The 23,110-nt window shown below is 35.3% G+C and overlaps 1 protein-coding gene across 1 annotated transcript in view; it reads left to right on the top strand.

The window, feature by feature from the left end:
• The window catches only part of pcdh15a (protocadherin-related 15a), a 231,551-nt gene that overhangs the window by 183,045 nt on the left and 25,396 nt on the right, over nt 1-23,110 (top strand). The window contains exons 26-32 of the mRNA XM_058796177.1: nt 2,285-2,394; nt 2,603-2,743; nt 8,810-8,937; nt 11,266-11,481; nt 13,218-13,306; nt 14,516-14,692; nt 20,445-20,663. Of these exons, the coding sequence (XP_058652160.1) occupies nt 2,285-2,394; nt 2,603-2,743; nt 8,810-8,937; nt 11,266-11,481; nt 13,218-13,306; nt 14,516-14,692; nt 20,445-20,663 (1,080 nt within the window). The remainder of the gene's footprint in view (nt 1-2,284; nt 2,395-2,602; nt 2,744-8,809; nt 8,938-11,265; nt 11,482-13,217; nt 13,307-14,515; nt 14,693-20,444; nt 20,664-23,110) is intronic.

Here is a 23,110-nt window from a genome sequence, read left to right as displayed (position 1 = left end):
GCAGTGACTTTGGTTTTCTAACCAACACCAGCAGATGACATTGCACCCCAAATCATCACAGACTGTGGAAACGTAACACTGGACTTCAAGCAACTTGGGCTATGAGCTTCTCCACCCTTCCTCCAGACTCTAGGACCTTGGTTTCCAAATGAAATACAAAACTTGCTCTCATCTGAAAAGAGGACTTTGGACCACTGGGCAACAGTCCAGTTCTTCTTCTCCTTAGCCCAGGTAATACACCTCTGACGTTGTCTGTGGTTCAGGAGTGGCTTAACAAGAGGAATACGACAACTGTAGCCAAATTCCTCGACACGTCAGTCCAGTCCTTGTGAAGTTCACCCAAATTCTTGAATCGATTTTGCTTGACAATCCTCATAAGGCTGCGGTTCTCTCGGTTGGTTGTGCATCTTTTTCTTCCACACTTTTTCCTTCCACTCAACTTTGTTAACATGCTTGGATACAGCACTCTGTGAACAGCCAGCTTCTTTGGCAATGAATGCTTGTGGCTTACCCTCCTTGTGAAGGGTGTCAATGACTACATTTACATGGACATCAGTAATCTAATTATTTACCTTATTCTGAATAAGACAATATTATGATTAAGGTGTTTACATGAGTTGCTTTTAGAATAATCCTTTCATGTTCCCGTTTTACATGTTATAGTACATAGATCGATTAATGGCATGCGTCATTAATCCATCCAACGTCTCCTCCAGAATTTCACGTATAAACATATAGTTAGTCTTTGTGATTATGCCATATACAGTTTTGGGTGTTTCATTTTTAATTTTATGAAAGCTTCAAGTGCAGTTAATTATTTGTACGCGCATACAGACGACGGCGGTGTTGAAGCTCTTTTATTTGCCGTCAAACGGTTGATCACTGCCGTGTGTGTATCCTGTCGCAAAATGCGGCAAAAAGTCCTACACGACAGTAATAGTGTGATTAAAGTGTTTACATATCTGTACTGCACTTCAATAATGTGATTAAAATAGGAATACTCCACTTGTCTCAATTCGATTTGTGTTTACTTCGATTATGACTTTAGCCGGATTAAGGTAATCAAAAATCTCTGTTTACATGGTAGACTCTTAATCAGAGTATTGTCTTAATCGTATTAAAATCGGAGTATTGATGTCCATGTAAACGTAGTCAATGATTGTCTTCTGGACAACTGTCAGATCAGCAGTCTTCCCCATGATTGTGTAGCCTAGTGAACCAAACTGAGACCATTTTGAAGGCTCAGGAAACCTTTGCAGGTGTTTTGAGTTGATTAGCTGATTGGCATGTCACCATATTCTAATTTGTTGAGATCAAAATCATCACAATTAAAAGAACCAAAGACTTAAACTACTTCAGTCTGTGTGCATTGAATTTATTTAATACACGAGTTTCACAATTTGAGTTGAATTACTGAAATAAATGAACTTTTCCACGACATTCTAATTTATTGAGATTCACCTGTGTGTATATATATATATATATATATATATATATAATGAAATTTATTCCTGTGATGCATAGCTGAATTTTCAGCACCGTTACTACAATCTTCAGTATCACATGATCCTTCAGAAATCATTCTAATATGCTGATTTATATCTAATATGCTGAAAACAGTTGTGCTGCTTAACATTTTTTCTGTATTTTTACTATCCTCTGATGAACAGAAAGTCAGAAAGAACAGTTTTCATTTTAAATAAATATTTTGTAGCAATGCAAATGTTTACTATAATTTCTCTCTCAAAAAATAAATAAATAAATAAAACCATACAGACCATCAACTTCTGAACAGTAATGTATATGGTTTGACTGCTTGATATCAACAACAAAAATTATGTTCCTTCCCCTTTAAAAGTTGATTGTAAAGTGTATTTATTTTTTAGCATTTTATTATTTGCATTAAACATTGTTTTCATTAGAACAGACCTCTGACCCTTCAGTTGAGAATCATTGGCCTCAGAGGTCAGCTCATGTTGTAGACAAAAGCTTTAGAAATGGATTTTTCTTTAGACTCGTGATTCATGTGTGCTGCTTTTAAATACAATAATTAAACTCTTTCACCTCTAAAAGCAAAGTCCTCTGTTCTTTCTTCACCTTCTGTAGGTCTTTGGTGGAGGTGGAGAGCCTATTGAACTGCTCTGATGTTTATACAATATTCAACAGGAAACTGACATTTATGTCACAGTATCTGTGCTGGGACTGACAGTTCTCCACCGCACTCAGCTGTGTGTTGTTTAAATGCTGAATGAAGTTTGTCGTTTGCTCTGCTTTATTTCTGCAGGTTTAGTCCAGTGAGCGAGAGCGCTCCTGTCAGGACTCCTGTTGGAATGATTCTGGCCGCAGCTGTCAACACCACTGTCTTTTACTCCATAGTGAGCGGAAATGAAGGAGGTGAGTTTTTACTCTGAAGGGAATTCACTAAACCTGTGTGCAAATGTGATTCTTTGACACGGAATACAATTTAGCATCAACCGGCATATTGTTTTCCTGGCTGAGTTGGACTGCCGATGATTAGTGAATAAGATACAACCCTGAATTACTAGTCATCATTGGTGTTAAAGGCGCTGTGAACTGTTCTCTGATCAGTTTGTGTTTGCAGGTGAGTTCATGGTCAATAACCGCACAGGGATCATCTACACAAATAAACTTCTGGACTACGAGAGCGTGACCAGTTATGTGCTCCGCGTGCAGGCAGACTCCCTCGCTGTCATCCTCGCCAATCTACGCGTTCCCTCCAAAAGTAAGAACAACAGCAAAGCACACTTTTATTTGAGGATTTTAGAGTGAAATAAATGACAGATACAAAACATTTAAGCTGATATATATACAGATATATTTTAGTGAACCTCATGAAACCTGTCATTATTTTTCCTTTTTATCATATTTGGGGTGAAATAAGAAATTGAAGCCAATTTTTAGGACTAATAACATGTTTAAATGGAGACATTCTTTCCGGAACAATTAAGCACATTTCCCACCATATGCATATTACTTTACGTTAATTAAAATGATTTTTTTTTTTTTTAGTAATGTGGAAAAACATTATAAATGATGTTTACTGCATTTAATTCATGCTTTATTAAAATCATTGCATTGTAGTCATTTCTAAATATTACGAATTACAGTAATGATTCTATTAATGAGAATGGTTTATAAAACTTCAAAGATTATTAATAATAGTAATTATTATTAGTTATACTACGGGGCCGTTGAATGCTTGAATCTGATTGGCTGACGAGCGTTGTAAGGTGTGCAATTATTTTCAGGGAAACGCACGGCGAACATAGTTCCAGGCAGCTCTTGACCGCATTACATGACCATATCACTTCTCCAAATGATTTCTGTCAAAGGTCTTACAACAGCAAAATAACCAAAACCCACAACGACACTGGCCAAACAAATAAATATAGTAAACAAATGGAGAAAAACGACAGATCATGTCCATGTTTTTGCCACAAAAATTACACTTTATTATGTACGGAAAGTACTACTCTGACGATTTTATCAGTAAACAACTTAAAAACTACATGACTTCTCACAAGCGAGGTAACAACAACAGCGCTGTTCGTGAACAAAAGGAACTAAGTTTCACTATAACTAGAGACATTGCTGCCGAACACTATTGAGAGACGCACAGAGGTAATCTCTCTTGCTGCGTCCCAATTCGCATACTATCCGTCCTACATAGTATTCGAAAATAGAATTAGTATGTCCCAAATCATAGTATGTTGAAAAAAGTATGCCAAAGATTCCCGGATGGTCTACTATTTCCGGCTAGAATTCGAAGTGCAGATCGATGCACACTCTAACGGCTAATATTGCCCACAACACATTGCGCGGTGGACGAGGAATCGATCAGAACTACAAACACGCATAAAACGTGTTAAAAAACTACAAACATGGCGGATATGCGAGACCAACAGACAGGTAGAGAAAGCGATTTGAGTGATAAATAATCAATTTCTAACCTGATTAAAAAATATTAATTTAATGTTATCCACGTTATATTTAATCTGCAGCAACACTGTGAACGTTTATAATGATACGTTTGGTCATTAACTTTTAAATGCATCATTATGCAAACACATGAGCAGAGTTCTCGGCGTGAAAGACCCGCGATGTGCTTCTTTATTTCTCTCCAGTAGGGTAGGAAATCAAATTAAACGAAATGTGGATGATGTTAACTGTGATAAGATAATTAACAGGGCAGTTTAAACAGTTACAGGATGCACGTAACTAAGCAACAGAGCGTCCGTTAAAGAAACAGTTATGACGAAGTAGTATGTCCCAAAGCCTGCCTACTATTCTGCTACATACTCAAAAGTATGTACTTTTTCTTCACAAAAAGAGTACATACTTTTAGGGCATAGTATAAGTAGGCGAACTGGGACGCAGCATCTCTCTCTCTCTCTCTCTCTCATAACTTAGTTATTAACTGTATTAACTGCATTAGCAGAGGTTGGTAGAGTACCCAAAAACTGTACTCAAGTAAAAGTAAAAGTACTTGAAGAAATATTTACTCAAGTAAAAGTAAAAGTAATAGTCTGAATAGTTACTTGAGTAAGAGTAAAAAGTACCGGATAAAAACTACTCAAGTAGTTAGTTACTAGTTACTTTGGATCATATACTGCATATAGTATACTTTTATTTAGATAAATAGATATTTAGATAAAAATTTTATATACATACATGCATACATACATATACACACACATATATATATATATATATATACACACACACACACACACACACTACCGTTCAAAATACTTTTAATGTTTTTTTTTAATGTAATTTATTTCAGTGATACAAATCAGAATTTTTATCAGCCTGATTTATTATCAATGCTGTTCTTTTTTAGCTTTCTATTCATAAAAGAACCCTGAATAAAATGTCACAGGTTCCAAAAATATTAAGCAGCAAAACTGTTCCCTGTTGAAAAAACAGCATATGCTGGTATGGTATGTTTTGAAGCATGGGATGCTGGTTTGAGCTGATTTAAGCTGGTCCTTAGCTGGTCATGTGCTGGTCCTAAGATGGTCCGACCAGCTCAAGACCAGCACATGATCAGCATAAACCAGCATCCCAGCTTCAAAACATACCTAACCAGCATATGCTGTTTTTGTTTTGTTTTTTCAACAACACTGGTAATAAATCAATATATTTTAATGATTTCTGAGGATCATATGACTCTGAAAACTGGAGTAACAGCTGATAAAAATTCAGATTTGCATCACTGAATTAAATAAAATTATTTTAAAGTATATTAATTATGTATAATAAATGTATATATGTATATAATCTCTGACACGGAGAAGAGTGAAAACTCCTCACATGACCGCTACAGAACATCTGAACATAACGATAAAAAATGCACATTGACGGATCTTCTTCCGTCTGTTCTGCAAAATGTAAACAAATGTAGCCTTTATTTCTGAAAGCGTAAATATTGTGAAAATATCAATATTAATTGTCTCCAGGCAAGGCATTCCTCCTGGAACTAACGCGGGTTATCGGGTGTTTATTTCATACTCTGTGACTCTGCTTATTTAATGAATAAATTATACATTGTATTTAAAGTGTAAGGTACATGTACAACAAACTGGCAATGTCATAGTGGTATCGTGTACTGCAATCGAATCTATACCTGTGGAACCGACAGCACACGCGGTGTTCTTCTAATAAAGGTCTTCATAGCTAGCAAACCATAGCCTTTGCTTTCAACTGACTGTTGATCCAAAGCCACGTCTTCAACGCTCTTCTACAACTCTGAGTGAGAACCGCTTCAGACGACTCAGCGCGTGCGGCAGGGAACTGAACAAATCATTCAAACTGATTCGCGAACCGATTGGTCTGCCAACTGGTTTGATCAAGCCTTCGAACAGAATTGACTCAAAAGAATGAATCATTCGCAAACGGGCATCGCTCATTGCTCAGAAAAAAAAGTAGACGGCGCGCTTGGAATAAATTGAAGGATTTTTAACTTGTACTGCGTTAAGATAAAGTAACGAGAGGAGCGTCGCCCACAGTAACAAAGTAAAAGTACCGTTTTTTCACTAAAAATGTACTTGAGTAAGAGTAAAAGTACCCATTTTTAAATATACTCTAAAAGTATTAGTTACCCAAAAAATTTACTCAAGTAAATGTAACGAAGTAAATGTAACTCGTTACTACCCATCTCTGTGCATTAGTCTGTTATCAACAGCTCAAGCCTCCGTTACTAGGTTTAAAATGACATTTTGGAACTAGCAACGGAGGCGTTGGATGAAATGCGGAAGAAATAATCCTACTCACAATAGCGATTTAAGTAGAAATGCCAGACGAATGCCTTAAATTATATCATCTGATCGATGTCTTGAGGTGTGGCAACCGTAGTATAAGCGTAATAATTGACTTCGGTCCGTTGAATTATTAGAAAAATAATGCTCCGCTTCGCGTCGTGACCGCATCACCACCTCGTGTGTGCATTATTTTTCTAATAATCCAACGGCCCGTCGTCAATTATTCCTTTAATAAAGTTCATACAGCATTTATCTGAAATAGAAATCTTTTGTAATATTATAAATGTCTGTATCATCACTTTTGATCAATTTAAAGCATCCTTGCTAAATAAAAGTATTAATTTCTATAACCCCCTCCCTTCTATTCATCAAAGAATCCTGAAAAAAATTTACTGTACTGTTTTAAATATTGATAATAATAATAATAATTGTTTCTTGAACAGCAAATCTGCATATTAGAATGATTTTTGAAGGATCATGTGACTGGAGTATTGATGCTGAAAATTTTGCTTTGATCATAGGAATAAATTTTAAAATATATTCAAATAGAAAGCAGTTATTTTAAATAGTTAAAATATTTCACAATATTACTGCTTTTGCTGTATTTTGGATAAAATAAATGCAGGCTTGGTGAGCAGAGGATAATTCTTTAAAAAACTTTAAAAATCTTAGTTCAAAAACTTTTGACTGGTAGTATATATGCATTTACATAGGAGGTTCAGCCGTTAAACTAATTTACAGGATTTCTTTATTTAAAATTTTGATTCGTAATCATAAAGAGCCTCGCCTACTACATTTTTACAATAGGATAATGAAATCGAACTTGTTATTTGGCAAAATATGTGTTCATTATTGTAATTGGTTATTGTTGTTTATTGTTTAAAATAATAACAGCAATAGGATAAACCACACCCTTTAATTATGGAAATGTCACTGTACTGCAGATCACCAGCTCTCTGGTTCTTTAATGCATGTGCTGAATCTCAGTTAGAGCAGGAGTTATTGGAAAGGTCATAAGTGTAGAGCTCATGCAGTTTATTGAGGTTGAAAGATAGACAGCACAGGGTAGAGCAGAGCACATCTCCCTCTTCCTGTGAGAGGTCTGATCTTCCTCCAGCGGTCTGTGTACATTAAAACTGCATAGATGTGTAGATCTGTTTGCTTTAAGACGCACACAGAAACACATGCATACATTGAATTACAAAGCAATTTTAATGAAATGCATCCATTTTAGATGAGTGGATTTTTGTGCGTGGCTCTATGTGCTTATTTTAAACCCTTTTGTGGTGTTACTGTGAACGATTTTTCAGTGCATGCTCAAAAAAAATGTTACATCAAAATCTAATAACTTGCTCTGCCTCTGAAACAACTTTTTATTATTGACAATGTTGACTTTTAATTTTAAACCCTGATTTGATCGTGCTTTCAGTTGTCGATAAAAGTGTAGGATTCTCAATCCTGTTTGAAGGGCTGATTCCCTGCTGGCAAGATAGGGTTTTAATAAAAGTTGTCTGTCTATGCAGCAGAATTGTTTTTTGTTTTTTATCTGTGCTACATGACTAGAGAAAACAGAGAGAAAGGGACATTCATGAAAAAAAACATTACACATTGTTTATATACTACCTACATTGTAACAATACAAAGCTGGTTGAAAATTGGCAAATTTTAATACATTTAGCCATTATCCATTCTGCAGATTTCCTCCCAAAATTAGCGTAAAAATGTGGGCAATGTTTTCTGGTCCTGCAAATGACAAAGTATAATGTCCACCGGGATAAGTTGAGTAAAGAGGCTTCCTAAAAACGTGGGTGTTTCAGTAGATTAATAGGAGTCTTCCAAAACTGATTGCAAACTCACAATCAGGCCCATATTTCACGATTCAATCAAATCCCAATGGAGGCAAGAATCCCGTCCTACATTTTTTGTTGTTGTTGTTCAATGTGTTTCTCATTGAATATTCACTCAGAAATAAGCCACATTACAGAAATAAAATGGGTTGCAAACTCCATTTCATGTTAAATTTAAAGTTCATTGAGCACATCACAAGCCTTTGATAGGAAAACTGTACAAATCACAAACATGAGAGTGTGTGTGTGTGTGCACATTTGTCCTGCCATGCATCTTGTTTTAACTTTGATATAAATTGTGTTGTACATAACAGGATTGGCACACCTTCTCTCTCTCTCTCTCTCTCTCTCTCTCTCGCTTCCCCACCTGTTTTTCTTTTCCTCATTTCTTTCTTTTCTCTCTTATTGAGCTATGATATACAGCTCTTCATCTGCGCTTTCCCCTGTGTGTGCTTAGATCTACACCAGATGACTTTATATATTGTCGTTTAGTGCAGCAGAAGACAAATGCTTTCTGACAGAGCATATTTCTCATGTCTGCCACAGCGTGGAGAGGGTTGCAGCAGCTGCGTGTGTTTACATTAACACTGGCTTTTTTATTCAAACTGTGACAAATAGGGCTTATATTTTCATAATCTAAGGTCTGTTTCTTCTGTGTGTGTGTTTAAATATAAACAGCGAACACGGCGAAGGTATTTATCGACGTGCAGGATGAGAATGATCATCCTCCGGTCTTCACAAGGTCTCTTTACATCGGAGGAGTGACTGAGGACACTAAGACCTTCACTACAGTACTGAAAGTCGTGGTGAGTATATGTGTTATTTATTCTTAGGCAGCAGTGTAGGAACGAACTGAAATGTCATGAGGGCACATTATAAACCTTAGGCTGAATTCATGAATATTAATTAGGTGACATAACGCTCACCCTGTAGTCCTAACTGATTTGTTGAAGGGAGGCAAGTGGGCACTTGCCATTGACAAAACAAACATTTGGTCTTTTTTTTATTTTTTTATTTTTTTTACTTATGCTAATGTCAGCCTTTGTACAGAACACAAAAAAGAGAAATTCTGAAGACTGTTCAGATGTTTTGCAATGGCAGATTGTAGGGACCAAAAACTTTAGGGACTAAACACTATAAAAATAGTTCATATATATTACATTTTTATTTACTCGTAATCTCTGAAATATTTCTGAAATGTAATATGAAATTGTATTCAGCTTCTAAAATGTCCAGGTTTGACACAACAATGCAGTTTTTATTGGTTTTATTTTGCATGAAAGTTACGCGTTTCCTACTTTGTTCCATAGAGAAATCTATAAGCATAAATGTTTGAACCGACTTAAGAATGAATAATAATTGATATTTCATATATCATATACTGTACATTTGAAATAGTTTTAAAGAATCTTATGGTTACTTAGGCTGCATTTATTTGTTTAAAATATAGTAAAAACAGTAATTATTGTAAAATATTATTACAATTAAAAAATAATAATAATTATGTGAATATTTTAAAATGTAATTTATTCCTGTGATGCAATAATTAATTTTCAGCAGTTATTACTCCAGTCTTCAGTGCCACTTGATACTTCAGAGATCATTCTAATCTCTAAATTTGTTTATACTTGCCTCTAAATAAAAAAAAGTTGAGCGAACTTAATTTTTTTTTTTTTACCAGCTTCAGCAGATTTTTGAGTTTGCTCAACTTATTTTTGTGGGAGATTCTCAAATTCTTGTTGTATAAACTTAAAACGACAAGTTGAGAAAACTCAAAAATCTGCTGAAGCTGGTTGCCTTAAAATTTTAAGTTGGCTCAACCTTTTTTTTTTTTTTTTTTACAGTGTATGGCATTGCATTAACTGTGGAATCATAATATTAAATATGTTTTGTTGTGTTTTCACATTTAGAGTGGTAGTGCTGTTAAGCACAATACCAGCAGAATACACTGGAACAATGGTGATTAATTCATGGGGTTTGAAATGTTCTGCTGGTGTTGGTGTCTGCAGTACATTATATTTCATTTTTACAGTGAACAACTTGCTGTTCACATCCTGACACACCTGTCAACACTAGAGTACAATCTCTCTCTCGCTGTTCAAATCTGCTCACCTCCCCCCACATCTTAGTAACTGTGCTTAGACAGGTTCTCTCTCCATTCTGACAATGTGGAAGACAAGTGACGGACACCTGTAAAATACCCACCGGGATCTGTGTGTTAGGCTACCGCAAGGTGACCGTTATCTCATAAATTGAGTCTTTTAACATCTATAAAAAGCATTAAGGCGTACAATCTGATGATATATGGGGATTATTACATTTCTAGGTCATCTCTGAAGTGGAAGCTGTGGAGCTTTTGTATTAAATTCTCTATTTCTTCCAGCAAGGCTTTTGAAGGGATAGTTCGGCCAAAATGTTTTTTTTTGTGTTTTTTTTTTAATAATATTTAAAGTATTCTAGTTTCTAGTTATTTTATATAACCAGTAGTTCTGTCAATTTCATGCATTACTTTGGTGCGATTGATTTAAGGAAAAATAATGTGTTATTATTAGTACATTTATTGACGTATATTGATTTTAAGCAATAGTTCAATAAACAAGTTAATATTGTTACATTTTAGAAACAATATTGTCACTACTCTCTGTTTTGTTAAATTTCGCAAGCAAAAATAGTTCCAAACAAAACCACAGCAAGCAAGTCACTTTCTTGAATCAGCTGTTTGAACAAATAGGTTGAATGAATGACTGACTGAATGACTCATTCATTAAGACAGTAACTTGCTGCCACCTACTGGTGGTTTTAGTTTCATAATATCATATATCATGTCATCATTTCATATTCCAATATTACTTTAAAAAAAAAAATACCTTTAATAAACATTAATATTATTTTTATGCAAGGTTGAATCAAAATATTTATTTCTAAAGCGCTGTTTTGTAATGTCTATTCAATGCTTTTCTCATCTAACACAATAATGACTTTAAATTATCCTTTGAGGGGTAATTTTTCAGGGAAAATTGATGTGCGATTCACTTGAAACATTTGACAGACCTAATAACAAACAGATAATGTGAATCTCTCAAAATCATGTTTGTTTTCATATATGCTTCTGCATGTAACTTTGTGTGTATCAGGCTACAGATGTCGACACTGGAAACTACAGTAAGATGGCCTACAGACTGATCATCCCCCCCACACCCGAGGGGCAGGACAGTTTCGTCATTGAGCCGTACACTGGTGTCATCAAGAGTGCCATCATGTTCAGAAACATGCGCCGGTCCTACTTCAAGTTTGAGGTCATCGCCAGAGACAACTATGGGCAGGGTTTGAGCGGCAGGGCTGATGTGGTGGTGAGTGCATGTGACCTTTGACCTGCATGTTTGTTCATGCACCTCATGCAAAACGATGATTCGAAAACAACTGAGAGTTCCCACTCAAAACACGTCACTTTGAGAAATGACATTTTCTATCATTCCTCTGGTTATGCAAAATGAATGTTTGGGGTTCAAGTCAAATCACTGACTGAATAATTTAAAAAGAGTCTAAATTGCATAACAACAATCAGCACTGTTATTAAGGGAAAATATCTCTCCAGAGTGTCAATTTGGTTTGGTAAATACGTTATGTTTGAATAAATGTTTGCGTGCAGGAGTGCATATGGTATTTGTGCACTACTTAGTGCAGTAATGAATATATAAATAAACTGTTTTTGTGTCAGCTGAATTATTTATGCTGCTGTATCTCCTGAAGTGTTGCAGTCAGTGACTTGTGCAATTCCCGGAAATCTCTTGGCTAGTGAACGCCAAATAAAATAAGAGGGATTTTCGGAACTGATGTGTGCATCAGGGTTTTAAACATCGTGTCAATAATGTTTGTGTCATTTTCAATTTCCACTAGCAGTAGAATTTTCTGCTGGTGTAGAAAGTGATTCTCAAACCATCCATCCGGATGTTGCACCCTTATCGACCAACTGAATTAAAGACTGTTAAAACTGCAAATAGCACTTTAAAGCTGGATGGTATACAGTGGGGTCTAACTCACAAAGTGTGAGAATTGTTTCAATTTAATACATTTTTCATTGCAAAGTACACCATTATAAAAAGTCTGTGGTCAGTAAGATTTTTTAATGTTTTTGAAAATAGTCTCTTATGCTTACCATGGCTGCGTGTATTTGATCAAAAATACAGTAAAAAAAAAAAAAAAGTTATATTATGAAATATTATGACAATGTAAAATAATCATCTTCTATTTCAACATATGTTAAAATGTAATTTATTCTTGTGATGGAAAAGCTGAATTTTCAGCATCATTATTCCAGTCTTGCTGGATGCTGATTTGGTGCTCAAGAAAAAAATTAATTTATCAATGTTGAACAGTTGTGCTGCTTAATATTTTTAGTGGAAACCAGGATATATTTTTTCAGGATCCTTTGAGTGGAAAGTTCAAAAGAGCGGCATTTATTTGAAATGGAAATTGTATCATTATAAATGTAATAGTCTTTGCTGTCCTTAATGCATCCTTGCTGAATCAAATTAATTTATTTTAGAAAATATTACTGACCCCAAACTTTTGAATAGTAGTTTATATTATTAACAATTTCAGTTCAAAATTACTATGAATGTTATGTATAAATGTTGAAAAAATTATGGAAATTTGGTAATGGCTTAATGTTTGAGTTGTTATAACAAGTTTGTGTAAAACCAGATGGTCATCCTGTGCTTCAATGGAAGCAAGAACACCTGACCGCTTATGTCATAATATTTCCCAAAATATTACAACATTTGATTTATTTTCAGGTTTAAATTTGATTTTTAATTGTGATGCTTTAAACAGCAAAACTGGTAGCACACATCTTTATGAATCTGCCTGGTAACAGTAAATGTTTGCTTGAAATGATCATCTCTTATTTAAAAAAAAAAAAAAAAAAACTCAAGACATTTTTGGAGAACATCTATCATAATCATGCTGAAAAATATCAAAATCTGATTATTTTAGCTCTGGCAGCCTGCCCTGTATCACCCGTGCATATAAATTACACCACATGAATCAAATCCTCCGTCTCTTTCTTATTCTGTGTGGGTTGTAGGTGTCCGTTGTCAATGCCTTGGACATGCAGGTTGTGGTCTCTAATGTGCCGCCCACTGTGGTGGAGGAGAATAAAGAGCAGCTGATTAGGTGAGAATTCCTCCCTCGGTGTGTTTCTCTGCACTGCTGCTTTCCTTGAGTGGCATTTAAGTGTTTCCTGCACTGTCAGCAGCCTTTGTTTCCCCACTTACTTTGATTTAAAAGGCCATCTCAATTGTTAAAACAGAACTGAGCTCAAATGGCAAATTCCAATAAGCAAAATAGAACTACTTTGCTCAGTAGATTTGTATTTGTATTTATTTATTGATAAAAGCACTTTACAGGCTACACAGTAACTCTAAAGTGGTGTACATCAAAAAAAAGTTAAGATAATACAAAAAAAAAAAAAAAAAGAAATAATTAAAAAGAAACAACAAGATCAGGAAATGTAAACCAATAAAGAGTTAAAATGCCAGCGAGAACAGGTATGATTTTAAGCGACACTTGAAGGTACTTAACGTGAAGGATGAGGTTCCAAAACCTTGGGCCAGAGACAGCAAAAGCGCGGTCACCTTTAGATTTAAGACACGCTCTTGGGATCGTTAATAATAATTTGAGGATCTCAGTGATACTTTTGCATTATATGGTTTAATAAGCTCTACCAAATATTCTGGCGCTGTTCCATGTAATGCTTTAAAACATAAATCAAGACTTTGAATTGGATCCTGTAGTGCACTGGTAACCAGCCTTTTAGAGATGAGATTGCCGAATAATCATAATAAAATACTAAATTATTGCTTTTTTAATACTAGTCAGGTGTATATATATATAGCAAACTGAAGACAGTAAAATTTCATTTAATGTTCTGTATGCTTTACACGAGTTATTGGAAGAATTCAGAAACCGTTATATTTTGAAATCAAAAGAAAAAGGCTATTATATCTCTATCACCTTAATGTGAAAAGTCACATTATTTAAATATTTAAGGATTTATTATAACTGTTTTACTTATTGATGCTGATTTTTATAATAAAAAAAAAAATCTGACAAGATGATTGATAATTAATGGAAAATAATCAATGATATAAGGTGAAATACATGAATAAAACTTACGTGTCAAAATATGTCCTTTTTCTTTTAATTTTGGGATGTTTTCTGAGATTCACCCTTCAGGTTTAGCAAAAATAGATAATTTTCAGTGCTTTTTTTTTTTTTTAATTATTAGATTGTAAAGTAGAAGTATCAGAAGTTAAGTGGGTTTTGCATTTTAATGTTTGAGGTAGATAAAGGAATTTCATTTCCCATGTTTTTTCGCCCCAGTATTTTGGAGCGCTACGTGCAAGATCAGATCCCTGGTGCTAAAGTGATAGTGGAATCAATCGGCCCTCGGCGGCATGGAGAAGGTTATGAACTTGAGGACTACACCAAATCAGACCTGCAGGTGTACGCCATCGACCCTCTCACCAACAGAGCCATCTCCAGACAAGAGCTCTTCAAGTAAGCCAAACACACAGCCACTCCTGACACCTTTAACAAACAGTCTGCTAGTTTGTTGCCAACATTTGGAAAAAAGGGGAAAAAGTCAGAGCATTGTCCTTTGTGCTACAATATACGGTGTTGATATGACATTTTGAGTTTAAATCCGGCTTGCAACATTGAGATCCTTTTCCCTCCTCATCTTACCATCACTGCTTGTTCTTGGTCTTCTGTGCAAAACAGCTTGTTTTCAAAATCATCTAAACAGCCTGAACATAGTTGACTAATTGGTTAAAAAACCTGTATAATTCTATCCCGATCTCCACGAGGACTCCCACGGTGTAACACATTGTCGCCGGCTCACGCACCTGGTCAGTCACGTCGTCAAGCTTGGGCTCTGGGGCTATGTTCAGCTCTTTTGCTCCTGTTGGCACAGGCTCTTTGCTCGCGGCAGGCTCAGGCTCCGCGGCTGCGGTGGGCTCTGGCGAGTGCTCCGTGCAGTGGTGTAGTAAATGCTGGCTGGGTTCTGGATCAGGAGTGGGGCTGGTGAATTCCTCCTCTGTGGTGTCGATGGCGAATGGTGATCCACAATTCACCAGCACCTACTCCACAAAAGCAGCGAAATCCTCTCGGAGACCGTTCGCTGGCAGGCGTGCCTTACACCGCTTGCTCAGGCTGGTGATATAAAATATACAGAGAGAGCGGTCGGAGTAGTTCATAAGGCACGCCAGATCTAAAAAAAATCCCTGGTGTGATCCTCCAGTGAACAGTCCTTGAACTAAAGAAAAACGCAGCTATATTTTACTCACCTGAGGGTCTGCTATTCTGTAACGTGTTGGCTGTATAATCAAGCGCACGACAGAGTATAATGCAAAAGGGAATTTTAATTATAAAACCACAGGAAAAATCAATCCAAACACATCTGAACACAAAAAAAAGCAGACAAAGTAACAGGGGAGAACACAACTTAAATACTAGAAAAGTAATCAGTAAGAACTGAAACAGGTGTGGAGTAATTAATCAAAAACCATGGAAACTAATGAGGAACTGAAACAGGAGACAGAAACACATGGAAATCTAAACCAAAACAGAACATAACCATGGCAAATATATATTAAAATTAAATGTATTCCTGTGATGGTCTTTGTGTCACACGATGCTTAAGAAATTATTGTAATATGCTATTTTGGTGCTCAAGAAACATTTCTTATTATCAATGTTGAAAACAGTTGTTTATTTATTTATTTATTTAGTTTTTAATATTTGACTCATTGTTTCATGATTCTTTGAATTTTTTTGTCACTTTCGATCAGTTTAATGCATCCTTGCTGGATAAAAATATTAATTCCATAAAAACAATTAAAAAAAAAATCTCACTGACTCCAAACTTTTAAATGTTTAAAATATAACAAAATATTTGTTTTTTCTTTTTTTATTATGTATATAAGAAAATATCTAAATAAACTCTTGCCATCATGACATATCTCTTGTCTACATAACTGTGGCAAAAAAAAAAAATGAAAGAAAAAAGTAAAGGAGAAAAAGGAAATGAACTGTCTTTGTGAACAGCTGTTCTGCAGGAAGCACCTGTCCTCCTCGGTCGAGAGGAGAAAAGCCCCCTGAAGTCCAGACACACAGCAATATGCTCATTTAAACTCTGCTGTGCCCCGTGACTCAGCAGGGAGACGCGTCTGTCACTGGGATCCAACACAAGTCATCAGGATTCTGTTCAAATATGTGTTTACTGAGCCAACACACACATCTCATTCATATTCACAAGCACAGGAGATCACAGACCACCTGCCTTATTCTGCCTTTCTAGACACACGTCTTACTCTTATATATGTTTTATTTTGTTCACTGTTAGATGTGTTCTGCTCCTGTTTGTATCTCTACCAAAGCAGAGCAGCTGCCCAGATGAAAATGTTATGCCTTGGAGGTTACTGATAACATTTTTTAGAGAAATAAAGACATAAATGAAACAGTTGTTGACATACTGCACAGTAAGAGATAATTCGCAAGAATTTGATGCGAAATGTTTAAGCTCGTATTAAAATCTATGACTATTTAATTGTACTTAATTTGTTGAGATCCTGATAGATTTAATATTGCATGTAAGGCAACAAATCAGAGAAATTCTAGCAGAATTCTCCATTCAATGTCTTTATTTTTTAATAGAACCAACTGAGATATTCAAAGAAAAGTTATTGTTGTATTGTTGTTGTTGTTTGTTCAACCTCTGCCACTCTAAAATCTCATCCATGCATCAGATTTGAACCAAGTTTGCTGTCTATGATGCCGAGCTGCAAATGAATTTTGAGAGCCATGAAACCATTGTTATTTTTATATTTTTTATTTTTTTATTTTATTTTAGGTTGTAGTAGTTTTGTTTTGTCATGTTATTATTATTATTATTATTATTATATAGCTTTAATTTATCTCTATTTTAGTTTCAGTAATTTCTCTAGAAAATAAAATTATTTGGGGAGTGTTCACACTTGGCGTCTTTTTTTGACTAGAAAAATTTGACTTTTTTCAAAGACCACTTTTATGGTTCTCTTGGAATTGTATGGAAAATAAGACAATCCTCTTTTGTGTTTCATGGAAGAAAAAAATACAAGTTTGGAAGAACACGAGGGAGGCTAAATGATCAGTTTTCATTTTTGACTGAACTTTGCCTTTAAAGAGATCTCATTTGCAATTTTTCTTTGTTATAGATGAGGACATATTATTTTGTGTGGACATTATCTGTCTCCATTTGACTCAGTTACATGGGGACATGCTGTTCTTCAGACTGTGTGTTTGTGTGTATATACTTTCCTCACTGAGAACAGCCGACTGCTGAGTTTTTTTCCAGCCTTCTCCTTTCATATGTTCTGCTGGAGACAAGGTTGTTTTCTGGTGTCTCAGGTCATAAAACTCAAAATCTGCTTCTCAAAGCTTTACAGTCTGAGCTGTACCTCAGCATTCACAAAAGTTCCCCTCACAAAACTAGTTTCTTTCTCCAGAATCCATCTGGTCACTCTCAGGGGTGTTTTGTATGGATGAATCCAGTCATCCTGCTGGTTCGAAGCCCATTGACTCTGAAATGCGATAAAAACAGGCAGCCATTGTTGAGCACGTTCACACTGCGTGTCTGTAACAGTGTGAGTTAACCCATGCTGTTTCTCTTCCTCCACAACAGGGATGTGCTTCAAAGAGATGAAGGGCTTGTGGGTAAAACCAGGGGTTAAACCTGGATCTAACAATCTGAAATGATGTTCCAGCATCTTTGATTTAGAAAAGAAACAAAATATTGGCAGTTTGTTCATCAGTTCAGTGCTTCAGTCCAGCTTGAGAATGTTCCATTCCTTTTCCATTTAGTGAACCAGCACATACCATACTGATATATAAATCTACATACACATATGCAATTTCAGCCTTACATCAAATACTGGAAACTATTTTCCTTGCACTATTTTCCAAACCATTGTATGTCTTGATGCATAAGTCACGTGGACCATTTTGTGGTTCTTTTTGGAGCTCTTGGAACTGTACGGAGAAAAGAAGGGCATTCTTCTTTTGTGTTTTACAGAAGAAAAAAATGTATACAGGTTTGGAAAAACATGAGGGAGACACAATGATCAATTTTCATTTTTTATTTAATTGTGCCTTTAGAAAGATCTCATTTGTGGTTGTTCTAATTTACAGATTAGGACAGATGAGTGATTTGTGTGTGTGTGTGTGTGTGTGTGTTTGTGTGGACATATTTTATTTTATTTTATATATATATATCTATCTATCTATATATATATATATATATATATATATATATATATATATTATTATTATTATAATTATTATTTTTAGAATGTGAGTCCAGTAATCAGCTTGTGTATATGTGGACATTACATTCCTTTTCCATTTAGTGAGCCAACACACACCATACTGGTATTTTTTTGTTTTGTTTTGTTTTGTTTTATTTTGAGAGTCCAGTAATCAGCTTGGAAATTAAACCATATTCTTTTGATTTTGTTATTCAGTTAAACTACATAAAAACTTGTTGAATTATGGCAGTCTGACTGAAAAATGAAAATTGTCATCATTTATTCACCTACTTAATTTCTTCTGCAAAACACCAAAGGTGAAGAATATTTCAACTATGGAGTATAAATCAACACTGCATTTTTCAATATCATCTTTTGAGTTTCACAGAAGAAAGAAAGTACAGTCAACTGGATTGAGCTGATGGCGTGTGGAGAACAAAATCTACAGGTGTAAATTCAGAATAGCAACAGAGTTACTCAGTTCACCTTGAAAATCAAAATCTATTCATCCTCATTTCTTTAAAGCTGAAAGGGAAACTCTTCAGATGTTGTGGAGCTCATATACACGTGGTTTTGTAGGTCTGTTTGACCACATAGATCAAACACACACAGTCTTTCATCAGTCTTTAAACCTGGATAATCGATTGTGTTTGAACAGTCCTGTTTACTAGGTGCTTCTGTTGAAGAGTTCTGCTGCAGCAGAGCTAATTGGTCTGCCATGGATACTTATGAAGTACTTAACATGCAGGTCTATTTAAGCATTATTGATCAACAAAGTGTCAACAAAGCCAAGTCTTTTTACATTTTATGTCTACTGAGGAGAAAAGTACTCTTGCTCTGCTTAGGAGTCGCACCGCTAATCAGCTCTATATCAAGATATTAAATAATAATAACTCAGGTTGATATTAGCACAGTCAAGCCATTTACACATGCAGGGGAGAATGAGGATTTCCATATCATGTTGCCTAGTAACTCATATGATGGACTGGAAAAGGCTAAATACAGCTGAATGGATGCTGCCCTCATTAGCATGATTCTTGGCTCCCGCTTCTCTGCCGAAGATGCTTTGGATTGACACTGAATGTTATCAACACCTAGCTGTCAATCATCAAGCTGTCATAGTTAATACAGTTTAAACATGCTGTGTATGTGAGCGGAAATGTACATTCTTGTGATTATGATGTGCTTACTGTTCAGGAGTGGAACAGATTGACATTTTAATTACACCAAATTGTTTTTTTTTTTTTTTATCATTTTATTTAAAATTTAATTTAATTTTGTTTTATTTGTAATGTAGTCACAAATGTGTTTTTCAGTATACTTCAGTTTCATTTCTACAGTGAAATTATGATTTTCTTTTTTTTAATTTTTTTAAATGAATTGTATTTTTAATTTGATTATATATTTTTTTCAATATATTTCAATGTCATTCTTACAGTGACATTATTACAGTGTGCAGCCTGAAAGTGTACAGATTTGACTATTTATTTATTGTGCAAATGCACTGTTATTGTTTTGTTTTGTTTTGTTTTGTTTTGTTTTAATTACACATGGAATATTGTTTTCTATGTATGCTTTTTATTTATTTTATTTTATTATATATATATATATATATATATATATATATATATATATATATATATATATATATATATATATATATATATATATGGATGGATGGATAGTGGAGAATGGACATTGTATACACACACACTATATATGTTTTTTCATTTTGTTATTTTTTGTTATTTTTAATATTATTACAAAAACGTTTTTTAGTATATTTCAGTTCTATTAATACGGTTGCATTATTACTCTCACATTATTAGTACATACTTTGTGGGGTTTTTTTATGGTAGTTTTTTGGGATTATGAAGTGCTTACTATACAGGTCCATATTTGTGTAAAGAAAAGATTGAAATTGAAATTCTTGTCTAAAATATATCTGCTCAATGTGCATTTGACAGGTTCCTGGACGGCAAGATTCTGGACATCAATAAAGAGTTCCAGCCGTACCTGGGCGAGGGTGGGCGGATTCTGGAGATCCGTTCTCCTGACATCGTGGCGAGTGTGAAGAAGGCTGCGCAGGCGGTGGGCTACACAGAGGGGGCTCTGCTGGCGCTGGCCATCATCATCATTCTGTGCTGCATCCCTGCTATTCTCATCGTCATGGTGACATACAAACAGTGAGTAGAATATTCTTACAGCTGTGATTGGCACTGCCTGTCGAATTGTCTAATGACAGATCCTAATGATAATCAGCCTCATAAGTCGCATATTTTAGCGGTTTTGAACAGCTTATAAATTCAGCAAAACACTATATTCTAGCACTGCAGAAAACAATCCCATCAGACTGAATTTGCTTACTACTTAATTTACTCACAATAAAATATGCAAAGTAAAGTGTGCTACAGACACATTCACATGTTCTTTTAGCTTATTTTGTTCAATTGGCTGCCTACTACTGCTATTATAACTATTATTATTATTCCCTACTGAAAAAAACAACAGTTAAACCCAACCTTTGCTGGTTGGCTGGGCTTCAGTGGTTTAAGCTGGTCTCCCAGCCTGGCCAAGCTGGTGTTCAGCTGGTTTCAGTTGGTTAGTCAGCTGGTCCCCGAACCTAACCAGCTGGTCATTTTAATTTAATTTATTTTATTTATAATATAATCACAAATTATTTTTTCATTATAGTTCAGTTTAATTCCTACAGTTGCATTGTGATTTTATCAAACAAATTGTTTACTTTTTATTTTTATTTATTTGATCACAATTTTAAAAAATTCAATATACAGGTGCTGGTCATATAATTAGAATATCATCAAAAAGTTGATTTATTTCACTAATTCCATTCAAAAAGTGAAACTTGTATATTATATTCATTCATTACACACAGACTGATATATTTCAAATGTTTATTTCTTTTAATTTTGATGATTAGAGCTTACAGCTCATGAAAGTCAAAAATCAGTATCTCAAAATATTAGAATATTACTTAAGACCAATACAAAGAAAGGATTTTTAGAAATCTTGGCCAACTGAAAAGTATGAAAATGAAAAGTATGAGCATGTACAGCACTCAATACTTAGTTGGGGTTCCTTTTGCCTGAATTACTGCAGCAATGCGGCGTGGCATGGAGTCGATCAGTCTGTGGCACTGCTCAGGTGTTATGAGAGCCCTGATAGTGGCCTTCAGCTCTTCTGCATTGTTGGGTCTGGTGTCTCTCATCTTCCTCTTGACAATATCCCATAGATTCTCTATGGGGTTCAGGTCAGGCGAGTTTGCTGGCCAATCAAGCACAGTAACACTATGGTCATTGAACCAGCTTTTGGTACCTTTGGCAGTGTGGGCAGGTTCCAAGTCCTGCTGGAAAATGAAATCAGCATCTCCATAAAGCTTGTCAACAGAAGGAAGCATGAAGTGCTCTAAAATTTCCAGGGAGATGGCTGCGTTGACTGTGGACATCAGAAAACACAGTGGACCAACACCAGCAGATGACATGGCAGCCCAAATCATCACTGACTGTGGAAACTTCACACTGGACTTCAAGCAACATGGATTCTGTGCCTCTCCACCTTCCTTCAGACTCTGGGACCTTGATTTCCAAATGAAATGTTAATTTACTTTCATCTGAAAAGAGGACTTTGGACCACTGAGCAACAGTCCAGTTCTTTTTCTCCACAGCCCAGGTAAGATGCTTCTGACGTTGTCTCTGGTTCAGAAGTGGCTTGGTAGCCCTTTTCCTGAAGACGTCTGAGCGTGGTCACTCTTGATGCACTGACTCCAGCTTCAGTTCTCTCCTTGTGAAGCTCTCCCAAGTGTTTGAATCGGCTTTGCTTGACTGTATTCTCAAGCTTGCGGTCATCCATGTTGCTTGTGCACCTTTTCCTACCCAAATTCTTCCTTCCAGTCAACTTTGCATTTAATATGCTTTGATACAGCACTCTGTAAACAGCCACTCCTTTCAGTAATGACCTTCTGTGACTTACCCTCTTTGTGGAGGGTGTCAATGTTCGTCTTCTGGATCGTTGCCAAGTCAGCAGTCTTCCCCATTATTGTGGTTTCAAAGAACAAGAGATACCCAGAATTTATACTGTAGGGATGGTCATTTATTCAAACTAAAATGTAAATATTCTAATATTTTGAGATACTGATTTTTGACTTTCATGAGCTGTAAGCTCTAATCATCAAAATTAAAAGAAATAAACATTTGAAATATATCAGTCTGTGTGTAATGAATGAATATAATATACAAGTTTCACTTCTTGAATGGAATTAGTGAAATAAATCAACTTTTTGATGATATTCTAATTATATGACCAGCACCTGTATTTCAATTTCATTCATACAGTTGCGTTATTACTGTACAGCCTGAAAGTGTACATATTTTAGTGTTGTTTTTATATATGGTCAAAGTGGTCAAAACCACTCTAAAACCAGCCTGCAAACCAGCTATAAAACCAACCAAACAGCTTAGACTAGTTTCAGGGTTTTTTTTTCCTCTTCTTCTTGTTTTTTCAGTGGGGTATTATTAGTTGATGACTGACATAATTATTATTGGTAGAAGCAGTAGTATTTTTAGTATTAGGCAGCCAGTATTATTAATTCGAGTATTATTAGTTTATTTATTTA

Source organism: Onychostoma macrolepis, chromosome 13 (assembly GCF_012432095.1).
Source record: "Onychostoma macrolepis isolate SWU-2019 chromosome 13, ASM1243209v1, whole genome shotgun sequence".
Taxonomy (NCBI): Eukaryota; Metazoa; Chordata; class Actinopteri; order Cypriniformes; family Cyprinidae; genus Onychostoma; species Onychostoma macrolepis.
This window is presented reverse-complemented; position numbering and strand designations above follow the sequence as displayed.